Genomic DNA, 22,884 nt, shown 5'->3' with positions numbered 1-22,884 from the left:
GTTCTAGATAGCTGTACCTTTTCCAATGAAGACTGCATTAAATCATCTTTCTACGTGGCTTACAAATAGAGGGTTTTGACTATATAATTATAAAGCTCTGGGAGCAGCAGAAAGGTCAAAGTGTGAGAGTTAAGATCCAGTAAGTAACATGGGTTTGTGTTCATTTATTGAATACCTGCTAAAGGTACAATCTTTATATCTACCAAATTATATATGTATATAACTATATATAATATATATAGCTATAGAGTAAGAAGCTACGCCATCATCTCTCGAGACGGACGACTGCCGACGACGACGAGCTATAGAATATGTATGTGTGTGTATGTGTGTATATGCATATTATGGAATTAGAGCAAAACACCACATGATGAATGAAATGTGGTTGAATAAAGCCACTCTGGTGTTCAAACAGAATTTGGAATCTTTTGTTTTTATTCCATAGTTTTGGGCAGCTAATGACAAGATCAAGTTCTGGTTGGAGATGAATTCAATTGTAGACATCTTTACCATCCCACCAACTTTTATTTATTATTTGAAGAGTAATTGTCTAGGTAAGCTTATCATGGGAATCGGAAAAAAATCTCTTTAAAAAGCCTCAACATTCATTCATAAGCATCTTCCCTTTTCCTTTAATGCCTAAATGCCATTTTAAAAAATTCCTCACTGTACTTTCACGGTTTTGTAATATATTTTCAGAACCCGTTTCTTTTTACCTCAGTCCCTAGCACTGTGATGTACCCGGTGCACAGTAGGTGTTGATGTCTGTTGTTGTTAAGGGACTAGCTCATCCGCACCTTGAGAAGCAAGGCCCCAGCACCCCATCCCCCCTGGGGTTCCTTTATGCTGGGATCCCATGAGTGGGAAAGATGAAAACTTCCCTTGGCCTTTAAAATCTATAAATCATCATATCCAGACGTGCTGTGACATGTTAAAGATTTATTTAGTGACTTAGTCTTTAAGGTGGACATATTGACAGTACATGGGCATCATGTGGCTTCTGCCAATTTTCATGTAATTTTGTTTATTATCTACAAAATATTCCTTGCTATCATTATTACCAAACTACATAAAGTGAAGCATCATACAAAGAGTGAGGAACATACCATAGACATTTTGTAGTTAGAAGTTTAAGTAGTTTATGGATAATTTGCTTTTTATTCTAAGGAAGAATTAAGTAAAATGTGAGTAGTGTTATTACAACATATGCTTTCTATTAGCTCAGCAACCCTATGAGGTAGGTACTATTGTAATTCCCATTTTATAGATGAGGAACTAGAGAAGTTGATTATAATGGCTATTAAGTGTCAGGGCTGGGATTTGAGCCAGAGCTCACACTCTTAAACCTATGACATTACAATATATTATGAGAATTTCAGGAAGGAAAAGAGTGTAATCACTCCTAACTGTGTTGTAAGACAATTCACTCCCTGCAGTAACCCTCTTCTTCTGGTGGCTTTCTCCTTCCTAATTGCTTTCTAGGTTTAAGTTTCTTAAGAGCATCGAGGCTCCTAGAACTCCCTCAAATCTTGCAAATTCTGAGAGTCATCAAGACCAGGTAAATGCCCTTCCTCAAGGACTACTTATTGTTTGGGATTAAGGAATTAAAATGTTACCTGAACCTTCAATTCAACTCATTTCTTAGCAAAACTTATTTGCTCACTTTCTCCTACTGTGTTAACATCACACACTCACTGAAAAGTTTGCAGTCCTTTTGAAGATATTGTTTCTTCTTTGTTTTGTAGAGCTACAATGTGTAATTCCGATGAGGTTTAATTCCCCTACCGTCGTCGTCGGCAGCCGTCCGTCTCGAGAGACGATGGCGTAGCTTCTTGAGAGTCTATCTGCACCGCCGAGAATGGCTGTGCAGTCCGACTCGGGAGTGACAATCCCTGCCGCACTTGTTACAGGTGAAGGCAGATGGCCGTTGTTGCTGCTGTTGACGCTGCTTCCGCCTCGATCTTTTCTGGACCGCCTCCTCGTTGCGCGCAGCCTCTGCGCGTGACGTACCTTGTCTGACCGCGAGCCTCCAGGCTAGGCGGTCGTCTGCTTGAACTTCCCATGTGTTGAGATTGATGGAGCATTGTGTCATGTCCTTTTTGCAGATGTCTTTGAACCGCAGTTTTGGGCGCCCTGTCATCCTCTTGCCTTCTGCTAGCTCGCCGTAGAGGAGGTCTTTGGGGATACGGCCTGCATCCATTCTTTTGACATGGCCAAGCCACCTGAGGCGTCTCTTGCTAAGAACTGCATGCAAACTGCTCATATTGGCTCGCTTCAGCACCTCGGTGTTGGGGACCTTATCCTGCCAGGCGACATGCAGGACGCGTCGCAGGCACCTCATGTGGAAGCTGTTGAGTTTCCTTTCGTGCCTTGCGTAGGTGGTCCACGTCTCGCTGCCATAGAGGAGAGTGCTGAGTACGCAGACTTGGTAGATGCGCAGTCTGGTTTTCTCATTGAAGCTGGAATTGTTCCATGCTCGCCGGTTCAGTCTGGCCATAACTGTGGCTGCCCTGGCGATTCTCCGGTTGACCTCCAAGTCGACTGACAGAGAGCTCGAGATGGTGGACCCGAGGTAAGTGAAGTCGTTGACAACCTCCAGGGTGTATCCATCGATGGTGATGCATGGGGGAGTCCCCGTGCCTTGAGCCATAACGTTCGTCTTCGTCAGGCTGATGGCTAGTCCGAACTCCTTGCATGCATGGGAAAGGCAAGTGACTAGCTGCTGGAGTCCCTCTTCGGAGTGTGATGTCAAAGCTGCGTCGTCGGCGAAGAGCATCTCATGGATGAGCACCTCTTTGACTTTGTTCTTGGCTCGTAGACGGGCATTCCCCTACCACAACCACCCAAATAAAATATCAAAGTAATTCAGTGGCTTTGGTTCTATGTATTTGCTATTATGGATCGTGTCTTTCTTGGCTAGAAATTAGGAAGGTGAGACAATCTCTGAGCATGAGAGCTGCCCAGTAGAACAGTGAACTATTGCTTGCAGAAACAGAGCCACCCAAATATCACAAAGAGAAACAATAAAACTACCTTTAAGCAGCAATACTTCTAAAGTTTTAAGCAGTGTGGTCTTATGTTACCCATTCAAAATCTCCATACCTCTACATCCTCACTAGAAGCATCACATATTACAGGCCAGGAATATTTCACTGCTAAATATTTATGCATGATGGAGAAGTCAGGTCGGGAAAAGGCAGTTCTTGTGTAACAGGTGGTCCTGCCTGCAAACCACAGAGATTTCAGCCAAATGCTAGGGCTCTATTTAGGGGACAGGAGATTGGCTGATCCTCTTCACTCAAAGATGGTGGTACAAGTTTAGCAACATGAAACTGCATTTCTGTGACCTACTCAAAATTTCATTTAGCAAGCCTACTCTGGATTCCCAGGACACTGCAGTTCATACAACTGTTTTAGACAAAGTAGCAATCTATTCAATTTATTTTATGGTGTTACACATATCATATGCTTTTAAAAGCAGTCTAATATTAGGCTAGTGGATATCATAGCAAAATCTAAGCTTTAAGAACAAGTGTGTATAATTGGGTGTGTTTTAAAGCTGTGCACCTTCTAACACGTATATGAATCAAGCAGAAGATCTTGTAACACGGCAGGTCTGTAGATCAGGGATGGGGCCTAGGTGTCTGCATTTCTAATACACTCCTGGGCGAGTGTATCATTGTTTCAGGTTCATGAACCATACTTTGAAGAGCAAAAATTTACAGGGTGAGGTATTTTTGTTGTTTGGAACTTATCAGAACCCAACAGCTCTTTGTCTTTCTTCCTCTAACAATTCAGTGAAGTTTTCTAAACTGCTATCAATTGTTCTCAGTACCTGGTTCACAGCTGCAGGATTCATTCACCTGGTAAGCATCTCATCAAACTCTAATGTTGCCAGTCAGCATGAATGTCTTTTCTTTAAAAAATGGACCATCACTGTAATGAGTGTGAGGCTTATCTTTTTACTTCCCATTTCAGGGTTTTCTCCAGCCCCATATTTATGACAAATATGTATCTCCTACCCTCAAGCTATCTGTATTCTTTCTTTCAGCTTTCAAAACCTACCCTAGTAAAGCTTACCCTTCAGAGGTATAAGCAATAGGTAAAATTTATTACTGTATCTTCACAAGGGTTTCAGCATTTAAAAAAAAATCCAAATAAATGAAGCTAGAGAGAGAATTTTATACTTATAAAACCCAGAAAATTGTGGGGGAGGTGTTTCTGAGTTGTAAAGGGGTGCTTTGGGTATTTCTTGGTTCTGAAATTAATCTGCTTCCTTTGCCTATACGAAAGGTTAGTTTTTATTCCACATTAATCAGCAAAATAATAAATGGATTTCCACAATAGGAAAGAAACTTGTAGATTTTATTGCTCTAGGAGAGTGGAGGAACAGTCATTAGAAAATGCAGAAATTCAAGTGGGATGTTAAGAGCCTGCACACGCCTTTGAGAAAAGCAAAGCAAAACAAAAATATAGCAGAAGTCATTTTCACATGAGTCCTTGTCTCAAAATTAATTAAAACAATAGCAAGAAAAAAGAAAAATGTCAAGCACCAAATGCAAATTGTGATACAAAACTCTAGGAAATCTGCAATTAGTCACATCCTTTCTTAGCACTCAAGCAAGCAGGACAGAGCTTTTCCTGAAATGGAGTGTCGCAGCAGTAAGGCAGGTCCCTAGATCTAGAGGATTGGCCCTAAGGGCACGGGACTGCCACGGGAGAAGCAATCACCAGTGGCCTTGTAGAGACCTGTGGGCCATCACAGGATATTAGGGCAGAGCATGTGAGGGGAGAAACGATGGTGACAGGGCATTTTGCCTTCAATAGCAGTTCCAATGAGGGGCTTGCAGGCTGAATGTAGGCTACTGTCATATTTTATTTGACTTCATTATGTTTATATTTTATTTTCTATTTTTTATTGCTTGCTAACTTTTATGGAGAACCTATACAGAAACCCAGATTTCTGGATTTGGGGGGAAAATACAAGGTTCTGGCAACCCATTCTACCAAGGCCACCAACAGTCCTAGTTGAAGACTAGCTGCTCCCTGTAAATAGCATGTGCTCCTGAGTTTGACAGTCTCTGCCAGACTTATTTGAATCATCCAAGTTTTTTGCTTGACCCTTCTAAGCATGTGAATATGTGTCCTTGTTGGGCATCCAGTCACCCAGGCAAAGAGACCTCCAGCAAGGATGCATGTAGGGAAAGAAGAAGTAACCAAATGGCTTGTGATTTAAAGGGATCCACTTTAGTCCCACCAACATCTAGAGTTTTAAAAACCTAGAAGAGCTATATTCCAAAGCAAAGAAAATAGCAGATTTTGTGGAGAGGATATTTGAAATGACAAAACAAAATAAAAGTATAGTTGTCTCAACTTACCAGCTTCCCATAGTCACAGCTAAAAGCTAATACCATTTAAAAGTGAGTATTAAGCAGAAAGCAATCAATATGGTACCTATCCTTAAATGCTGCCAGAAATAACAAGAGGGTATGAAGGAGAGCAGACATCAGCTTAACTACATTTACGTAATATAACAGTTCTAAGAACAAAAATTACAAGGTAATTTGCCCAAGGAAACAAAATTTAAGAAAAAGCCCTTATATTTTTGGAAAAATACAAATGGAGGGTTTTAAAAACTGAAAATGATAATTCAAACAAAATATATACAATTTTAAATAACAGAATGTTAAACCATAGCAGGAGCTGAAAATGGGCTGAAAGATATCAGAGAAGAAGAAAAGTATTATGGAGACGAAAACCACATTAGGGGAACCACAATGTAGTAAATGAGACAGCACGTGCTCAGAAACATGGTAGGCAGGCCTGAGGCAGAACACTAACATGGAAGTGAAGATGCTCAGGTGATTGCTGGGCAGAAACACGCAAGAAGGGCAATGTTGATACAGCATACTATTAAATTCGTGTTTCTGAAGAAAACGACATGCCAAACGGCACCAGAAAAATGTTTAAAATAAAGTTTTGAAGCTGTAGTTTAAAAGGTACACTGAATCCAGGAAAAATAACCGTAAATTATTTAACTATATTTTGGAGAAGTTTACTGACCTTTGAGGATAAGGAGAGAATCCAAGCAGAATATAGCAAAGTCTATAAAAGGGGAAAAAATTCAAATTATCCTCAGATTTCTTGGTAATATCGACCAATACAAGATGATAGAGCAGTGTCTGCAAAGTTTGTGTGAAAGAAAGTGTTACCTGTCCTGTCATTTTAAGAGAAAATAACACCTATAGTCCCCTTTAAAAAATGTGTCTTGATGATAAAATCTAGCCAGAGAGGAGACAAATCAAAATTAAGAACTCAAGAACGAAAAAACCATGATAAAAATTAATGGTGGTGATTATTGAATGACTTTAAAATAGAACTAAGATGAAACTAAGGGCATTATGGTTCTAGACCAGAACACACATATATACAATGTAAAAATAATATATAACTAATACAAATAATGAGGAGGAAGGAGATGGGAGAGTGTCCTTCTGCCCTCCTCCTCTATAGCATATCTAACGTAAAATTGAAACACGCTTCAATCTACGTCCCATGTGGGGCTGACAGGTCAATGCTAACGTGGTTAAGAGGAAGAGCAGACTAGACAAGCCAACCAAGAGAAGGCTGCCATGTCCCAGGGCTGTGCCAGGGGAGTAGGAAAGGACTTGAAACACTAAAATAATACTTCCAAAGAGATTGAGTGAATCCTTAAAGGGTTATTTACGTTATTGTAAAGGAGATTTCCAAGTTGAAATAAATTTAGTTTTAGTTTGTACAGCACGTTGTATAAGGATATGTTGAAACCATGTGCTAAGATGTTATGAAAAGACACTGTAAGGTTTTAGCTTAAAGGGAACTGTCCCAAGTAACTCTTGTATTCCTGGGTGGAATATATACATACAGGGTGAAGCAAAAGTAGGCTTACAGTTGTTTGTATGGAAAACAGTAGATTAATAAATCATACAAAAATAAACTCTGTGTTTTACATACAAGTGTGTGTATATATATTTTAAAAATCTGTGTAATTTAAACTTGGTTTTCTAACAGTACAATAGTTTCTATGAGTACAATAATACTTATAGCCTACTCATCAAATTTAAGAAAGGGTCAGCACTGGGTATATCACTTTTAAAAAATGATCTCCTACCTGCTCTGACCAGTGTGGTTGAATTGTTTGGGTGTCATCTAGCAAAGTGAAAGGTCACCAGTTCGATTCCCAATCAAGGCACCTGTCTGGATTGTGGCCTGGTCTCACCAGTGGCATGCGAGAGGCAATCATTTGATGTTTCTCTCACCCATCAATGTTTTTCTCCCTTTCTACCTTGTGTCCCCTCTCTAAAAATAAGTATATAAAAACTTTTTAAAAAAGTGATCACAAACCTGATCAAACTACATTATTTCTAATTTACATTCCAGTTCTTCACAACAAAACAAAATCCTACTTAGGCATCTTTAATATTTTATTATTTTTGTATCAAATAGAAAAGGAATATGTCTAGGAAATATGTAAGCTATTTGGAAAGTACATTTAAAAATTGAAAGAAAGCGAACACACTATGCGTCAGACACCAGAGTCAGAGGATCGGTACCGTCTGCCAGGGTAGAGAGGCCACATGGGAGGGAGCACGCTTGGGGGCAGCTGGCTGGGGCGATTTGAGACCTGAACCTCAGAGAATGTTTTCTTTTTTCTTTCATAAAATCATGGTGGTATTCCCGAAGTATCTTAAACTGAACAGATTCTAAATAAATACACAAAGTCTCTGGTGAAAGAAGGAAAAAGTGGTGCTTCTATTTCAAATGGGTGATGCAGCGCTCTTTCAATGTCTACATTAAACCGACCAGTTGATTTCAGCCTGGATTACACAGAGCGTCTAAATTATTCTTCTTGATAAAAAGGCTGCCAGATTTTTTAAAAAAGAAAAAGGAAAAAAGGACACACATTGAAATTTGTAATTCAAATAAATAATAAGCGCCTCTATTAGAAGTCATGCCTAATGCAAAATTTAGGATCTACTGCTGCTGAAAGGGTGTTTATTTTGAAACGTAAAATGCAATGACCTGGGCATTGTGTATTTTATCTGTCCACCCTACGGCCTTGTAACCAATTCGAGCACTCGGGATTTCCCTTAAGCTGTTTGATTCGCTGAAGACATTGTTTGTATTTCGGGAACTGACTATCTGTGCTGGCCTTAGCAATCTTACATTACGTTTGACTATTCATTTCAGAACTGTACATTATCTTAAGCAAAGCACTGAGAGACTTAGCCTAAGTGATTTTCCCGAGAAGGATCGGGGTTTTTTGTAGGTTCTCTAATAAGAATGTTTCGCAAGCGCAGTATGTTTCAATGTTCAGAAGAACAAACAGTAAACAAGATAGTTGACAGTTCAAGATAGCTGCGGGGGCGGGGCTCCGGGCCTGGAAACAGGAAAGGGGAAAAAAAAAAAAAAAAAATCTGAGCGGCCCCAATTATCGCGAGACCACAGCCGGGACGAAGTCTTTGAGCTTCCTCGGCACCCATACTGGCTGCGCGCCGTCAGCCACCTACGGCACTTCTGGCTTTGGCCTATCTGAAGTAGCGTCGGACCTTTGGATCTACCTTCTTCTCCGCTGTCCTAGTCCCACCCGGGGCTGATCCGCCGCTGTCTCCAGGACTCTAGGACTCTCACAGTCACTACCCGGCTACAGCTAGCGTCTTCCGAGATGTCTGGCCACGGCAGTGGCAGCAGCAGCGGCGCTGATGCCCCAGAACAGCAAGGTGCAGACGCGGGAAACGACCGCGTCATCTCTGGACGCGTGGAAGGTGGTGGCGACAACACGGCCCGTTACCGCGAAGTCCGGCTGAGAAGGGATGTAGAGGCGGTCCAGGAGGAAGCGGCAGTAGAACAGCCCCAGGTACAGAGCAGCGGGGCCAACCCTGATCAGTACCTAGCAGATGAGGATCGGGCCCTGGAGGACTGGCTGTCCTCAGAAACATCTGCCCTGCCCCGCCCTCGCTGGAATGTCCTCAGTGCCCTTCGAGATCGGCAGCTGGGTTCAGGGGCCTGCTTCGTACCCGCGGCCTGCGGGGCGAGAGTGTTTGTGCAGCGTTTGAGCCTGCAGTACGGGCTGGAAGGCCACCAGGGCTGTGTCAATAGTGTTCACTTCAACGAGCGGGGCACCAGGCTGGCCAGTAGCAGTGATGACCTGAGAGTGATAATTTGGGACTGGGCACGCCAGCAGCCGGTAATGAACTTGGACTCTGGTCACAGAAACAACGTCTTTCAGGCCAAGTTCCTTCCGAGTTGGGGCGATTGCACCCTGGCCACGTGTGGCCGTGATGGGCAGGTACGGGTGGCACAGCTCCCTGCTGCGCCGGGCGATGTTGTTTTCCGGAAGGTGGCCCAACATAGGAGAGCCAGCCACAAGTTGGCTCTGGAGCCGGGCTCCCCTTTCACATTCCTAAGCTCTGGTGAAGATGCTGTTGTCTTTGCCATTGACCTCAGACAGGAGCGGCCGGCTTACGAACTGGTGGTGACGAGGGAGAATGCCAGGAGAGTGGGACTGTTTACAATCTTTGTGAACCCCGCCAATCCTTACCAGTTTGCTGTGGGTGGAAAAGACCAGTTTGTAAGAATTTACGACCAGAGGAGAATTGATGAGAATGAGAATAACGGGCTACTCAAGAAATTCTGTCCTCATCACCTGGTCGGCTGGGATGACCAAGTAAATGTCACCTGCGTGGTGTACAGCCACGATGGCACCGAGCTCCTGGCCAGTTACAGCGATGAAGATATTTACCTCTTCCACTCCTCTAGCTGTGATGGAGACCAGTATGTTAAGAGGTATAAGGGGCACAGAAATAAGGCCACGGTCAAAGGCGTCAATTTCTACGGCCCCGGAAGCGAGTTTGTGGTGAGCGGTAGTGATGGCGGTCACATCTTCCTCTGGGAGAAATCATCCTGTCAGGTCGTTCAGCTACTGGGAGGGGACATATCAGGCACTGTGAACTGTGTGGAGCCCCATCCTTACCTACCTGTGATGGCGAGCAGTGGCCTAGACTATGATGCCAAGATCTGGGCGCCCAGTGCTCAAGCTCCCACTAAGCTTCTTCGGTTAAAGAATGTGATGAAGACGAACAAGAAGCGTCGCGATCAGGACTGGTTGAGGTCCGGTAACACGTTGGACACAACCCTGCTTTCCAATTTTTTGCGTCACCAGCCACAGAGAAGTTTTCGCCTTCTTAGCCGTCGTAGGGTATTTGACATCGGGGGTGCACAGGCGGATGACCCTTCCAGTGCCTCAGATGTGTCCGATGATGATGACTACAATGGCAGCAGCGATGACGATGATGAAGGCAGTGATGACGACGGCACTGATGACAACTACGATGACGACGACGACTACGATGATGACGACTACAATGATGACGACGACAATGCTGGCGACGATGATGAGGACGAGGAACCCCAAGACCAGGGACAACACCAATAATATGTGCGGTGCCTGACATCCTGAATGCCTGATACCTGATCCAGCACGATGTCACCTTAGTAGGCTGGACTTTTAAGTGTGAAATTCAGTTTTCCACGATCCAAGCCACGTTTCATCTCTTCCCTGTGCTTTCCTTCCTTCCTTTCTCACATTCTTCGCCCCTCATTCCTTTCCTCTCTCTTGGTCCCTTTATTCCCCTCTCTTTCCCCCTTGCTTATGCGTGCATGTAGAAGCCATTTATTTATGCTGATTGTTGTTCTCTTATGGTTGACATCCAAAGGTTCCCTATTCTGATGAAAATATTAAGAGCCTTACTGAATACATTATTATTTCTGACACTGAAAACTCTCACCTTCCTTTCACCTTTAGGAGCATATCAGTAAGTTCTTTGGCTGAGCTGAAAACTGTACAAAGGCGTTGGTTCTTTAAAAGTGATAAACCAAGTAAACGCACACATGTACACAGGGATGTGTACTTACACAGAGTCTCGCACAAAGAGGGGCAGAGGGCGCGGAGAGAAAGGAAAATGGAGAGAAAAGGAGGTGGTTGGATACATTCCTAGGAAGGGAACTTGTCTGTCTAGAATTAATAACTTTGTGTTGTTCTCATTTTCTCTTTCCATATGTAAACAATGATTAATTTTAGTAGGTGGCAGTGCTGGTAAGGATTAAGTTTAGTGGCATGCCACTCTTTACCCTGTACTTGAATTCTTGTGAAGTTTCATGGCTGAGAACTCCCACAAGATTACCTTCCAAAGACTTCTCTTACAATGGCCAGCTCCTAGAAGGTACCAGCCATGAATATGAGCATTCTTTTTTTATTTTATTTTATTGATTATGTTGTTACAGTAGTTGCAATGCTTTCCCTTTTGCTCCCCTCTGTCCGGTACCTCCCTTCCCTCCAGCAATCCCACCGCCCCCTTAGTTCATGTCCATGGGTCATGCATATAAGTTCTTTGGCTTCACCCTTTCCTATATTATTCTTAACTTCCCCCTATCTATTTTGTACCAATCGATTATGCGTCTTAATCCCTGCACCATATCCCCATCTCTCCCCCTCTCCCCTCCCAGCTGATAACCCTCCAAATGATCCCCATACCTATGATTCTGTTCCTATTCTGGTTTGCTAGTTGGAGTCTGTTTATATTTTTTAGATTCAATTGTTGATAGTTGTGAGTTTGTTATCATTTTATGAGCATTCTTGATATTTGAAAATGCATATACATTTGAACCAACTTTAAAAATTACTTCATGTTGCAATAAAGAATGGTTTGTGCTTACAGAAAAAAAAATTGAAAGAAAGCAAGATTTCACAACAGCTTAGGGATCATTTAATATTTCATTAGAATTGAATTAAGTGATTTTGCCTATCTTTTAAATCCTTTGTAATCTGTTCAGAAACCTTTGCTGAGTCTTTTTCTTTTCTGGACAGGTAGAAAATTTTGGTGATCCTTGGCTCAAAGGTAGAAATTCACAGACTATATCATATTTTGATTCCATTTACCTGGTCATGGCAATGATGTCAACTGTTGGCTTCAGAGATGTGACAGCAAAGACATTCCTAGGACGAACATTCATCATATTCTTCACCCTAGGGAGTTTGGTGAACAATATTTTTGATATCTTTTGAATGTAGCTGTGTAAATGAAAAGCATTTGGTTAATGACGAGAAATAAAGCAGTATAGGCTTGAGAGTGAATGCTACTTTGTTCAGGTGTCAAATAAAAAGCTATATGGATCCCATGTTTTGCCAAACTGTATCCCCTGGAGCACGAGATGTAATTGTTTGGTTGCCAAAGATGAGGATGGTTGACAAAGGAGAAGTAGATTTTCCTTATTTGCCTCCACATCGATTTGAGCAACACTATTTTCCTTGATCTTTTGCCCATCAGATTAAAGTCTTTTTCCAAAGAGGAAGGGCCTTTGAGATTTGATCTGAAGAAAGTTCTGTTCTTTCCAGCCCAAGTGACTAAGCTTTCCAAACCAGCATTTACTTCAGATAAGTGAACATCTGTGCGTGGGTCAGGAGTGTGTGTCAAGGACAATAGACTCCTCCTTTTCTTTTAGTTTCTAATTTCAATTCCTTAAAAACCATGCCAGGGTCCTCTACTTCACCTGTGTGACATTCCATGTCCACATTACTACATCTCATTTCATTTTGCCTTGACTCTACTCTGCCCCATATGCTCCCCCCACTGACACCCCAAATGAAATCAAATCAGAGAGTGAGAAGGACAGTTGGTAGTGATGAGGGACAAAATGGGAAAGAGGTTGCCTTACTGCTAGTCTTTGTTTCATTGTTTTCATCATTTTGAATGCTGAGAAGCATTTTATTCAACTTTAACCAAATGTGAAGGCAGAAGTAAGAGGAAAATGGCATCTCTTTAAATAAGAATTCACAGTGGTGCCCTTCCTTCTTTCTTCTTTATAATCTCAGAATTTTGGATTATCCTTTAAAATGATGAGACTTAAGGTTTTATTTGCTGATCAGTTTAGGTACTATTTGCAAATTATATGCCTGAGATGGTGGAACTTTTTGCTCGCAAGAGGGAATATACCATTTCCTATGAAGTATTGAAAGGAAAGAAGTAAGTAGCTTTCAAGTATAATTTGTACATTTGGAGATATTCACTAATCAACTATCTGTTTCTAAACACCTATTGCTTGGCCTAGGTGAATATATTGACAGGATCCTTTATTCACTAAAGAGGGTTGTGCTAAGATAAATGCCGTAAGAAGATAATATTTGCTACTTGATACAAACTACTAAATAGATGCTCATAAGGGTATTAACTCAACTAAAATGACAGATGATGTTGTCATTCACTGTCAAATATTGATTGTGACAAAATTTTGACCTTCCTTATCACTGGCTCTTATATCCATTATTAATTGTCTTATTCATTTTAATCAGGCTAATTTTTTACATGATGGATCAAATTCAAGCCACAGTTTGAGTTTAAAATAATTTAGTTGTCTTAGCCAGAACTCCCCTAAATCATTGGGGCTCATTACAGGCAGAGGTTTGCTAGGGTGAGGTGCAATTTCAGCCTCTTCTCCAGTGTTCCATAGATCTCCTTTGTCCTGCCCCAGCCATTTGTTCCCAGAAGGAACACAGATTTGTTTTTACCTTATTTCTTTGTGGATATATGTTGCCTCCATTTACATGATGCTTTTTCACATCTAAGGGTAAAAAGGAATGAATCAGAGATCTTAAATTTGAAGTGATGCTTGTTTTATTTAGTCTCTATTCACTGGCAAGGAAAGAGGCACCGTGGAGGCAAGTTCTTTTGGAGTGGTCTCCTAGTGCAGCTGAGTGAAAACCGAGTCTGACCTAGGACAAGAAATAATGAAAAGAATCAAGACAATGGAATAAACTAGATAAGCCAAAGTTTGATACAGTTCATCTAAGAAAAGGGATATGTGAGCCATGCTAAATCAGCCAGGAAGATCTGGAAAATTTAGGGTAAAGCAAGTTTTTAAAAAATATATGTTAAGCTTAAGGAAACTGACAACCATTTCCCACCATAAAAGTTACATGCTTATACTTTTGCACCTCTCCAAGGTATCTCTCCATTGGACTTACCTTTTTTGTGACTACTAGATAATTTTAGATGTGGAAGATAAACAGAAATAACCTAGATTCTAGTGCTACCTCAGCCATAGCATTTAAGTATAGGAAAATCAAGAAAACATTCTGAGCTGCAGTTCTTCCTCAGGGAACAATAATTATATCATCCAAGCAGGAATCAAGTGGAAAGTCAAATCAAATTACACATTTACAAGTCTGTTATAACTTACAAATAGCCATGAAAAACCTAGCAGGTATGAGTTATGGTTGGCTGTCACTAGGTGTAATTCAAATGTCTGAAGGGGTATCCTGTATAGGATGAACGAGAGATGACAGAAATCTTATGCTTCTTTTGTATAATGGAGATGCAGTTCTGAATGCTTCTATTTTTCAAATCTGGGTGGTTAAAATACCAAATTTATTTAAAACTAAGTTTAAGCTAATAGTCCATCTCTAAATCTAGAAAGGAAGATAACTTATGTTCCTTCGATGATTGCCTGACCTGCTCCTGCCCCCTAGGTTCATTGTGGTGTGTGGCAACATCACTGTGGACAGCGTGACCACGGTCCTGAGGAATTTCCTCCGTTACAAGTCAGGGGAGATCAACACTGAGATTGTTTTCCTGGGAGAGTAAGTGCATCTGTTTGGCTTGTGAGCTCTACACGAATACTCGCAATATGTGTGAATAGTTTAAATGGAACAAAATTAACCTTGTAATATTCATAGAAAAATTAGAAATAAGAAATTAAAAGAAAAGAAAAAGCAACCTCATGACCAGAGTTACTTCTGAAAAAATTTGGGAATATATCTTACCAGATGTTTTTCTGTCTATGTGCTATTAAGTGATGGCCTTTCATTAAGGTTATTCTACACTTACTGCTATGATATAAGACCATAATTTTGTGCACAAGTCTGGTACACTTCATGATTATAACTCTGGTAACTGTTAATTATCAGAATTGGACGTCTAAATCTCAAATTGATGCACAAAGGGTTTTTTTGATGATGTTTTTGTTCTATACAGTTTACCTTTTCACAAGCAGAAGAGTCCAAATCAAATATTTTGTGGAACACTGAGAAATGTACTTTTAATGTAAAAAGATTTTAAGTGGGAAAAATGGTTTTCTAATTGTTTTATTTTACAATTTTAGTTCCTAGTGAGATGGAAAAACGTGTGTGTGTGTGTGTGTGTGTTTTTAACTTTACTATTTATTTTTTTAACCAGTTTTATTTATTTTTAATTTATTTTTTATTGATTTTCTATTACAGTTGCTCTGTTTCCCCCCTTTCCTCTCCCCTGCTCACCCACCTCCCCCTCTCCCACAGTACAACCCCATTTAGTTCTCCATGTCCATGGGTTGTTCATACTAGTTCCTTTACTAGATGGTTTGCTTTCTTTTTTGAAATTCCTCTTGATTTTTTAATCCTCTTTTTTTATGAGGCAGGTCACCTATTATTTTACTGACTTCCAAGCACTCAATATATTTTGATATTATCTGTTTTGGGTCACATGTTGTAAACGTTTCTTCTCCCTTTTTGCCTTTTAATTTTGTGTACATTTATTTTAATATAGGAGCATTTGATTCATATGCACTTCAATCCATTCACTTTTTATTTTATTTTATTTTTCTTGGTTTCTTGCTTTTCTTACATCCTTAGGCTTCTCTGTTCTAGGATTAAGTAAATATTTCTCTAGCATCTCTGTGTTTTCATATGGAAAATTTTTTCTTATATTTAAACTCTCTGGAATTGATTTGGTATAATGTGAAGGAAACTAAGTTCTTTTTTTCCCAAATGATTAATCAGTTATTTAGACATCACTCAAGTCAGACAAGTTTGAAATGATATTTTGGTCTTATACAGGAAAGTATAGAGGATTCACCTCAACCTTTACATGCTTCATAGTTAAAACAGAAAACTAGACATTGTTTTTAATACTCCTGTCTCTCTCAAACCCTGTGTATGCTTTCATCAATATCATTAATTTTGTTTCTTAAATACATTCTAATTCTACTTCTCCCATTTTATTTCCACTATCACAATCCTGTTCAAAATTAATATCTTGTCTCTCCTGAGTTTCTGTAAAGGCCCCTTTATTGATTTTTCTTTTTGCTTAGAATTTCTTCTACCTTTATATGACCAGTTTACTGTCACACTTCAGCACTCAGAGAGACCTTCTCTGTTCAACACACCTAAGTTAGTATCTTCTAATCCTTGTCTCTTTACTCTATTTCTTTTAAAGCACATGTCGCCGTCTCTAATTGTGGTAGATTTTCCTTTAATATAACTATTAACATTTTCCTCCCTTAACTGTGCATTCATGCTTCTCCTCTCAATAAAAGATGGAGTCTCTTTCTCCTCCCTTTGAATCTGGCCTGGCCAGTGACTTGATTTGATAAATAGAATATGGCACAGGAAACACTTGGTTAGTTTAAGCCTGGCTTTTAAGAGGACTGGCAGTTTTCAACTTCCACTCCAATCATATAAAAAGTTAGAGTAGTTTGCTGGGGAGAAAGCCCAGCCAGATCTCACCTGCTCTATTCAGGTAACTGAGACAACAATTATATGTGTAAAGTCATTTTAATCATTCCAGCTCTGAGTCAGACTCTGATGAATGTACCACATGAATGGCTGCAGTCACTATGTGGAATTACTTTGCAGAGACCAGCCAACCACAAAATCATGAGAAATAATATAGTCTTCTTGTTTTAGATCAATAAGTTCTAGAATGGTTTGTTTTGCAGAAACAAAAAGTGGTAGTGGAAGTGGGGTGCTATTATAACAAAAGCCAAGATGTGGTCTTTTCCTTGGAACTAGTGGTAGGCAGCGACTGGAAGGGTTGCATGGAAACTCTCAGTAGAGGCCAGAAAAACAATGAGAAAATTTCTATTAGTTATTGGAAGAAGAGATGAATTTTGGTAACAGTGTCACTAAAAGTTAACATGGAAGATAGAAAATGTACATACTGCAGATGTGAAGCTGGCTAAGAAAATTTCCTGAAAGAATGCTGAGTGTCATTTGCTACTTATCAAGCTGAGAAAGCTGCTCAAGTACAAATATGGGACATTTATCAGGGAAAAAGAAAGATGGCTCAAAAGGTTAGAGGACAGAAACAAGAATCAAGAAGAACAATGGATTAGCTCATAAGGACAGAACTGGGCTCTAATTGAAAGGTTCAGGGATTAAGAAGTACAAATTAGTAGGTACAAAATAGACAGGGGGATGTTAAGGACAGTATAGGAACTGGAGTAGCCAAAGAATGTATATGCATGACCCATGGACATGAGCTAAGGTGGGGGGATTGCTGGAGGGAATGGGTATACCAGATGCAAAGGGACAAAGGGGAAAAAATTGGACCAACTATAATAGCATAATCAATAAAATATGTTAAAAAGTACCCTCTGCCCCTGGAGTAGGGACCCCTAATACTATATGCTCAGAGAGATTTCAGAATTTCTTTGTGCTGATTTTTTGCATCTGTATGTGCCCTTCATTACCAGCCACACCTCTTTTGATTGAGAATGTCTTTTGCAATTTTCTTTTTATTTATCATGGGGTGTTGGATGTGGAGATGGGGATATTAAAACTTGACTGTTTAGTTTATGGGTCTTCAGAGGAGGAGGAGCTATACCTGAGGATCAAGTCAAGACTTGACTTAAGAAGACCACATTCAGGACTTTGGCCTGATGGATATGAAGAGATGAGACTTGGAGGGGAGATCATGAGAGTATTTTGTACAGTGGAGGGATGTGAATTCTGTGGCCAGAGGGAAGACTGTGGCAGATTGTTTTTAAAAGAGGGCTACCAGCCATTTCTCCCAAATGTTTATACATGTACTGTTTCTCTACCAAATTCAACCTGATCTTCAGACCTTTCCCTAGAATTAGGCTAGTGGTGTCAACATCACCTAACTATATGGATTAATAATGAATGGAGTGTATGTTTTTTCTAAGAGGAGATTGGGGGTTCCATTAAATGCAAATAAATATAATAATCTCTTAAGCAAAATCAGTCATCTTTTTCCATCTTTGGTCCTCCACTCTTTGTCCAGGATGTCTCCTTCTTTGGGATTAGAAACCATATTTAAGTGTTACATGGCCTACATAACTTTTGTGTCTGGATCTGCACTCAAGTGGGAGGATCTGAGACGAGTTGCGGTAAGAACTAATTTTTTTCTCTTTGTAGTGAACCTCAACTACAGTAATTAGGATGATAAGATATATGCTCTTTTAAAAGCATTACTCTAGACCCTTAAATTTGGAGAAATATGACTTTCTTAATTTTAAAAACTAATCATAAAGGAAATGTAGTAATTGGCCTCTAGTTCCTCTGTGACAAATACCAAGCAGACCTCACTGTTTGTCTACACTTACAGTTAAATTATTTAGTTCACTAAATTCTCTATCTAGAGCGTTTTATTTTCACACACTAAGAGATCTGAAAAAATTATGGATAGCAAAAGTGCGTTTGATCTTATCATTCAAATGGGATTTTTACCAGAGGACAGATTTACCAACTTCTAAACACACTGATGTGCCTTCTGATAGGAGAGACATGAAGGAAAACAGCAGAGATTCCATTAAGGTTGGAACTAAAACTAATGATTAAAGGCCAACCCTCTAGGCAGCTTTCATTTAAGATCAAAGCTAGCTTCCTCTCATTTTGTAGGTTTCACAGAATCATATAAATCAAAAGGCTTCAGTTTTTCAAAGCAGAGATCTATAGTTAACATAGAGAATTGAAGCAGAAAATGAGAGACTCAGAATAATCATTCTCTTTCCTGCACCTTGGTTTTATAAGAACTACACCAATAATTTTCTAGAATCTTAAGATTCAGAACCCACAGGTAGTGAATGACTGCTTACTTTGAGCTAAGCAGATGTCCAGTTCCTTCATTCTTTGCTGTCCTGAAAGGCAAATAAGTATTCCAGCAATTGCTTTGAAAGATTGTATTACCCATCAGTAGGCATACATTGATGATTAGGATGATAGGAAAAATATAACTATGCACTTTACCCATTTTAAAGCAATCTATGTTGGACAGCCTGTGCTCTAGTCCATCTATTGCAACCCTCACAGCCCTTGCAGCATTTGCAGGACTATGATCCAGATGTTATTGCATCCCTATCACAACTCCTTCCCAAGTGTGTTCTATTTCTCATTCGAAATTTTATGAAAAAAAAAAAGAAAAGAAAAGAAAAAAACACCCAAAAGAGAAACACTAGAGCATCTCCCATGTAATTAACAAGATGGTTGCTGTTCAATCTTGAAAAATAGGTGGAATCTGCAGAAGCATGCCTGATTATAGCCAACACTTTATGCAGTGATTCACATGCTGAAGACACTTCAAACATTATGAGATGAAGAGCTGGTACTGTATTTTTAATGCTCCAATGCTGATTTATTTCTGCCTCTTTTAAAAATAAAGCTTGATGCATGGGACTAAACAGGAGAATATGTCATTTACCACAGTTATAGGTTCATCATATTACAGGTTTCTGCCTATTTTTTATTTATTTTTTGCCCCCAGAGGTGGTGCAGATGTATGAAAACATAATTGAAAATAGAATATCCTGAGTGTCTATGGGATTCTCCACATATTTTCCTGAAGTTTTATATGAATAATAGCTATCTAAATTTCAAAAGCAAGCATACAAATAACTGATAACTGTTCAGATGGCATCATTATAAGTAATATCCTCTCCCCCTCAAAAGCAGAGATGCTTTTGTTGATATATGAATGCTATTAGTAGCCTTCACTTACTGGGATTTTCCCCACTACTTCTGGTAAAAGATTGTGCATGGTTCAGTGTAATGTGCTTGTGACTATTGGAAATTCTTTTCAAGATGGCCCAAATTAGAGTTACCATCTTTAACTGTGAACTATCTGTGAGCAGGAACTTGACTTGTCACAGATTCAAACTATCATTGTGGTGGCAATGGCATTGTTCAAGACCAGATGGACTTCTGGCCCCCACGGAAAAATAAATATAAATAATTAGGGCGACTCTACAAATAGTAAAAAACAAAAACAAACAAACAAAAAAAAAACTGAGAATTTGTACTGTGAATAATTTAGTAAATATGAAACAAACTTTAGTTTCATAACTTGTGAAATGAGAAAGTTGGATATGAGATGTCTATGAACTATTTCAAGCTACAGACAATGATTAATTCAGTATTCAGAGTTTTTTTTTTTTTTTTTGTAATTAATGTGTTTGAGTTTGAAGGCTAAAATATATATGAAACTATTTATTTCCTTCTCAAGAATTGGTACCAGAAGTCCATAATCTTCTAATACCAAGAGCTGACCTTTAGATAAATTTATTTTACTAAGTCACTAAAACAACTGCATCCTATTAAACAGAACATTTTTAGAGAACAGCATAATAGTGAAACTTATGTCATTTTATTATGCTTACCTACATATCAATTTAACTCTGAATTGAATTGTATTACAAAACTATTGTATGTGGCACATCACTAATAAGCATATTTGTTGTTTATATAGGATACTCTCTATCAAGAACTATAATTCTAATACCAGAGTCATCATACAGATACTTCAATCCCATAACAAGGTATTGTAACTTTCAAGCCTATCCAGTCACCTTGTCTTTTAGTCTGAGGAGCTAGATGAACTTAGTTCATCTAATAGATGAATTTATTACTTCCAAATGGGTTTACACTCAAAACATTTTTGCCAACTGTAGATGAAATTTGGAGTCCCATTAAGATTGTTAATCACTGACAAATGGAAATTCAGAAAGCAGTATATTTGTGTACTTTAAAAGCTGCTACATGAGGCTCTAACTTCCAAATCATCTGAATCTAGGTGATAAATGAGATATTTGCTCTGGGACACTTACAGGTCTTGGCACCCTCTCAACTGCGGGGAGCCACTAAAACTAAAGTAGGCTGATTTAGACAATCACAAAAGTTTGAGAGACAGCCAGGAGCTAGGCTGGGGTTGATTGATAAGGTTCATCGTCTACACAAGGTCATTCCTTTAAGATTAGAAGAGGTCGATGTTTTCTCTAATGCAAAAAAACCAACACAGAGGGTCAAGAAAAATGAAGAAACAGAAATATGTATTCTAAACAAAAAGCAAAACAAGACAAAACCTCAGAAAAATACATTAATGAAAGAAAGATAAGTGACTTACTTGACAGAGTTCAAAATCATTAACATAAAAATGTCATTGAACTTGTAAGAAGAATGAATAAAAAAGTGAATATTTCAACAAAGAGGTAGAAAATATCAGAAAGTACTAAATAGAAGTCACAGAACTGAGGAATACAATAACTGAACTGAAAATTGCAATACAGGAGCTCAGTTCAACTAGATGAATCAAAAGAAAGGATCAGTGAACTGGAAGACAGAGTAGTGGAACTCATCTAACCAGAGCAGCAAAAAAGAAAAAAGAATGCAAATGAGTTTAGACGACTTAAGTGGCTTATGGGACAACATTCAGTAGGCCAACATGTACATTATAGGAGTCACAGAAGGAGAAGAGAGAGGAAAGGGGGCAGAAAACTTATTTGAAGAAATAATGGCTGAAGACATCCCTAACATGGGGAGGGAAACAGACATCCAGAATCAGGAAGACAAAAATTCAAAATAAGTATAACCCAAAGAGACCTACACCATAACACATTAAAGTATCAAAAGTTAAGGATAACCAAAAGTTGTTTATTTGAGACTTTTCTTTTTCTCAACATAGGTATTTATTGCTATGATCTCACTTATATATTGAATCTAAAAATAAAACAAACATACAAATAAACCCTGAACTCATAGATGCAAAGAATAGATTGGTGGTTGCCAGAAGCAGGGGATGGGAGTGGGAAAAATTGGTGAAAAAAATGAAAAGGTACAAACTTCCCGGTAAAAATAAATAAATCATGCTGGTGTAATATACAGAATGGTGACTATAGTTAATAATAGTTTATTATATATTTGAAAGTCGATAAAAGAATAAGTCTCTAAAGTTACCATCACAAGAAAACATAATAACTACAATTGTGATAGATGTTAGCTAGACTTATTTTTGTGATAATTTTGTAAGGTATATAAATATTGGATAATATATTCTTTCTGATTGGTATTTCAAGATTCTTAGGCTATATTCCTTGAATCCTAAAACACCAAAGAGAAAGAATATATGACCAGAAAGTACCCAGTCACGTAATATGAAAAATAGAGACTTTTAGTGAAGAAGATACAAGATACAAGAAACATTGGACATAGGACAATGATGCCTCAGTCCCCTTCAAAGTAGGCACCTTGGGACCTCACACAGTTCTCCCAATTGCCATCAGCTTCCCTGTCATATTTTCCTGATTCTCATCGATGGTCTGAAATCTCTTCCCTTTCAAAGGTGATTTTACCTTTGGGAAAAGTCAGAAGTCAAAGGGTGCCAAATCTGGACTATATGGGGGCTGAGTCACCTGGGTGATTTGATGTTTTTCCAGAAAACTCTGCACAGACATGATGCATGAGTGAGCGTGTTCTCATGATGAAGCTGACAATCACCAGTTGCCCATAGCTGCAGACTTCTGAAGCATCTGATTAGCTTCCGTGGAGGAACATTCAAGCTTAATGCAAAATCTGATGCAGATTCATTGCTCTTCTCACTCAGTCATTTTGAATGTGATGGCCACACAGTACACGTGCTTACTCAAAGACATCTACCACCCTCCACTGACTAGTACAGTGAAGTCATCATTATTCACACATGCGCATTGCAATCTCCTCTCCTTGGCTGTCAGGTTACATTGATGTCATTCAAATGGTTCTCATTATATTAACAATGGCTGGACTTTTTCTGAACAGACCTC

The 22,884-nt window shown here is 39.3% G+C and overlaps 2 protein-coding genes across 2 annotated transcripts in view; both read left to right on the top strand.

Moving 5' to 3' along the window:
• KCNU1 (potassium calcium-activated channel subfamily U member 1) overlaps positions 1 to 22,884 on the top strand; it is a 123,609-nt gene that overhangs the window by 21,104 nt on the left and 79,621 nt on the right. The window contains 9 exon segments of the mRNA XM_090258223.1: positions 446 to 554; positions 1,483 to 1,558; positions 3,791 to 3,866; positions 11,906 to 12,076; positions 12,970 to 13,061; positions 14,564 to 14,674; positions 18,096 to 18,201; positions 19,322 to 19,402; positions 20,554 to 20,625. Of these exon segments, the coding sequence (XP_090114349.1) occupies positions 446 to 554; positions 1,483 to 1,558; positions 3,791 to 3,866; positions 11,906 to 12,076; positions 12,970 to 13,061; positions 14,564 to 14,674; positions 18,096 to 18,201; positions 19,322 to 19,402; positions 20,554 to 20,625 (894 nt within the window).
• Positions 8,705 to 10,474, top strand: LOC149996474 (DDB1- and CUL4-associated factor 8-like). The gene has a single exon (XM_090258815.1). It carries the CDS (start codon positions 8,705 to 8,707, stop codon positions 10,472 to 10,474), a length of 1,770 nt encoding a protein of 589 aa, XP_090114941.1.

This window comes from Furipterus horrens, unplaced genomic scaffold, assembly GCF_987537825.1.
Source record: "Furipterus horrens unplaced genomic scaffold, mFurHor1.1.pri manual_scaffold_12, whole genome shotgun sequence".
Classification (NCBI taxonomy): domain Eukaryota; kingdom Metazoa; phylum Chordata; class Mammalia; order Chiroptera; family Furipteridae; genus Furipterus; species Furipterus horrens.
This window is presented reverse-complemented; position numbering and strand designations above follow the sequence as displayed.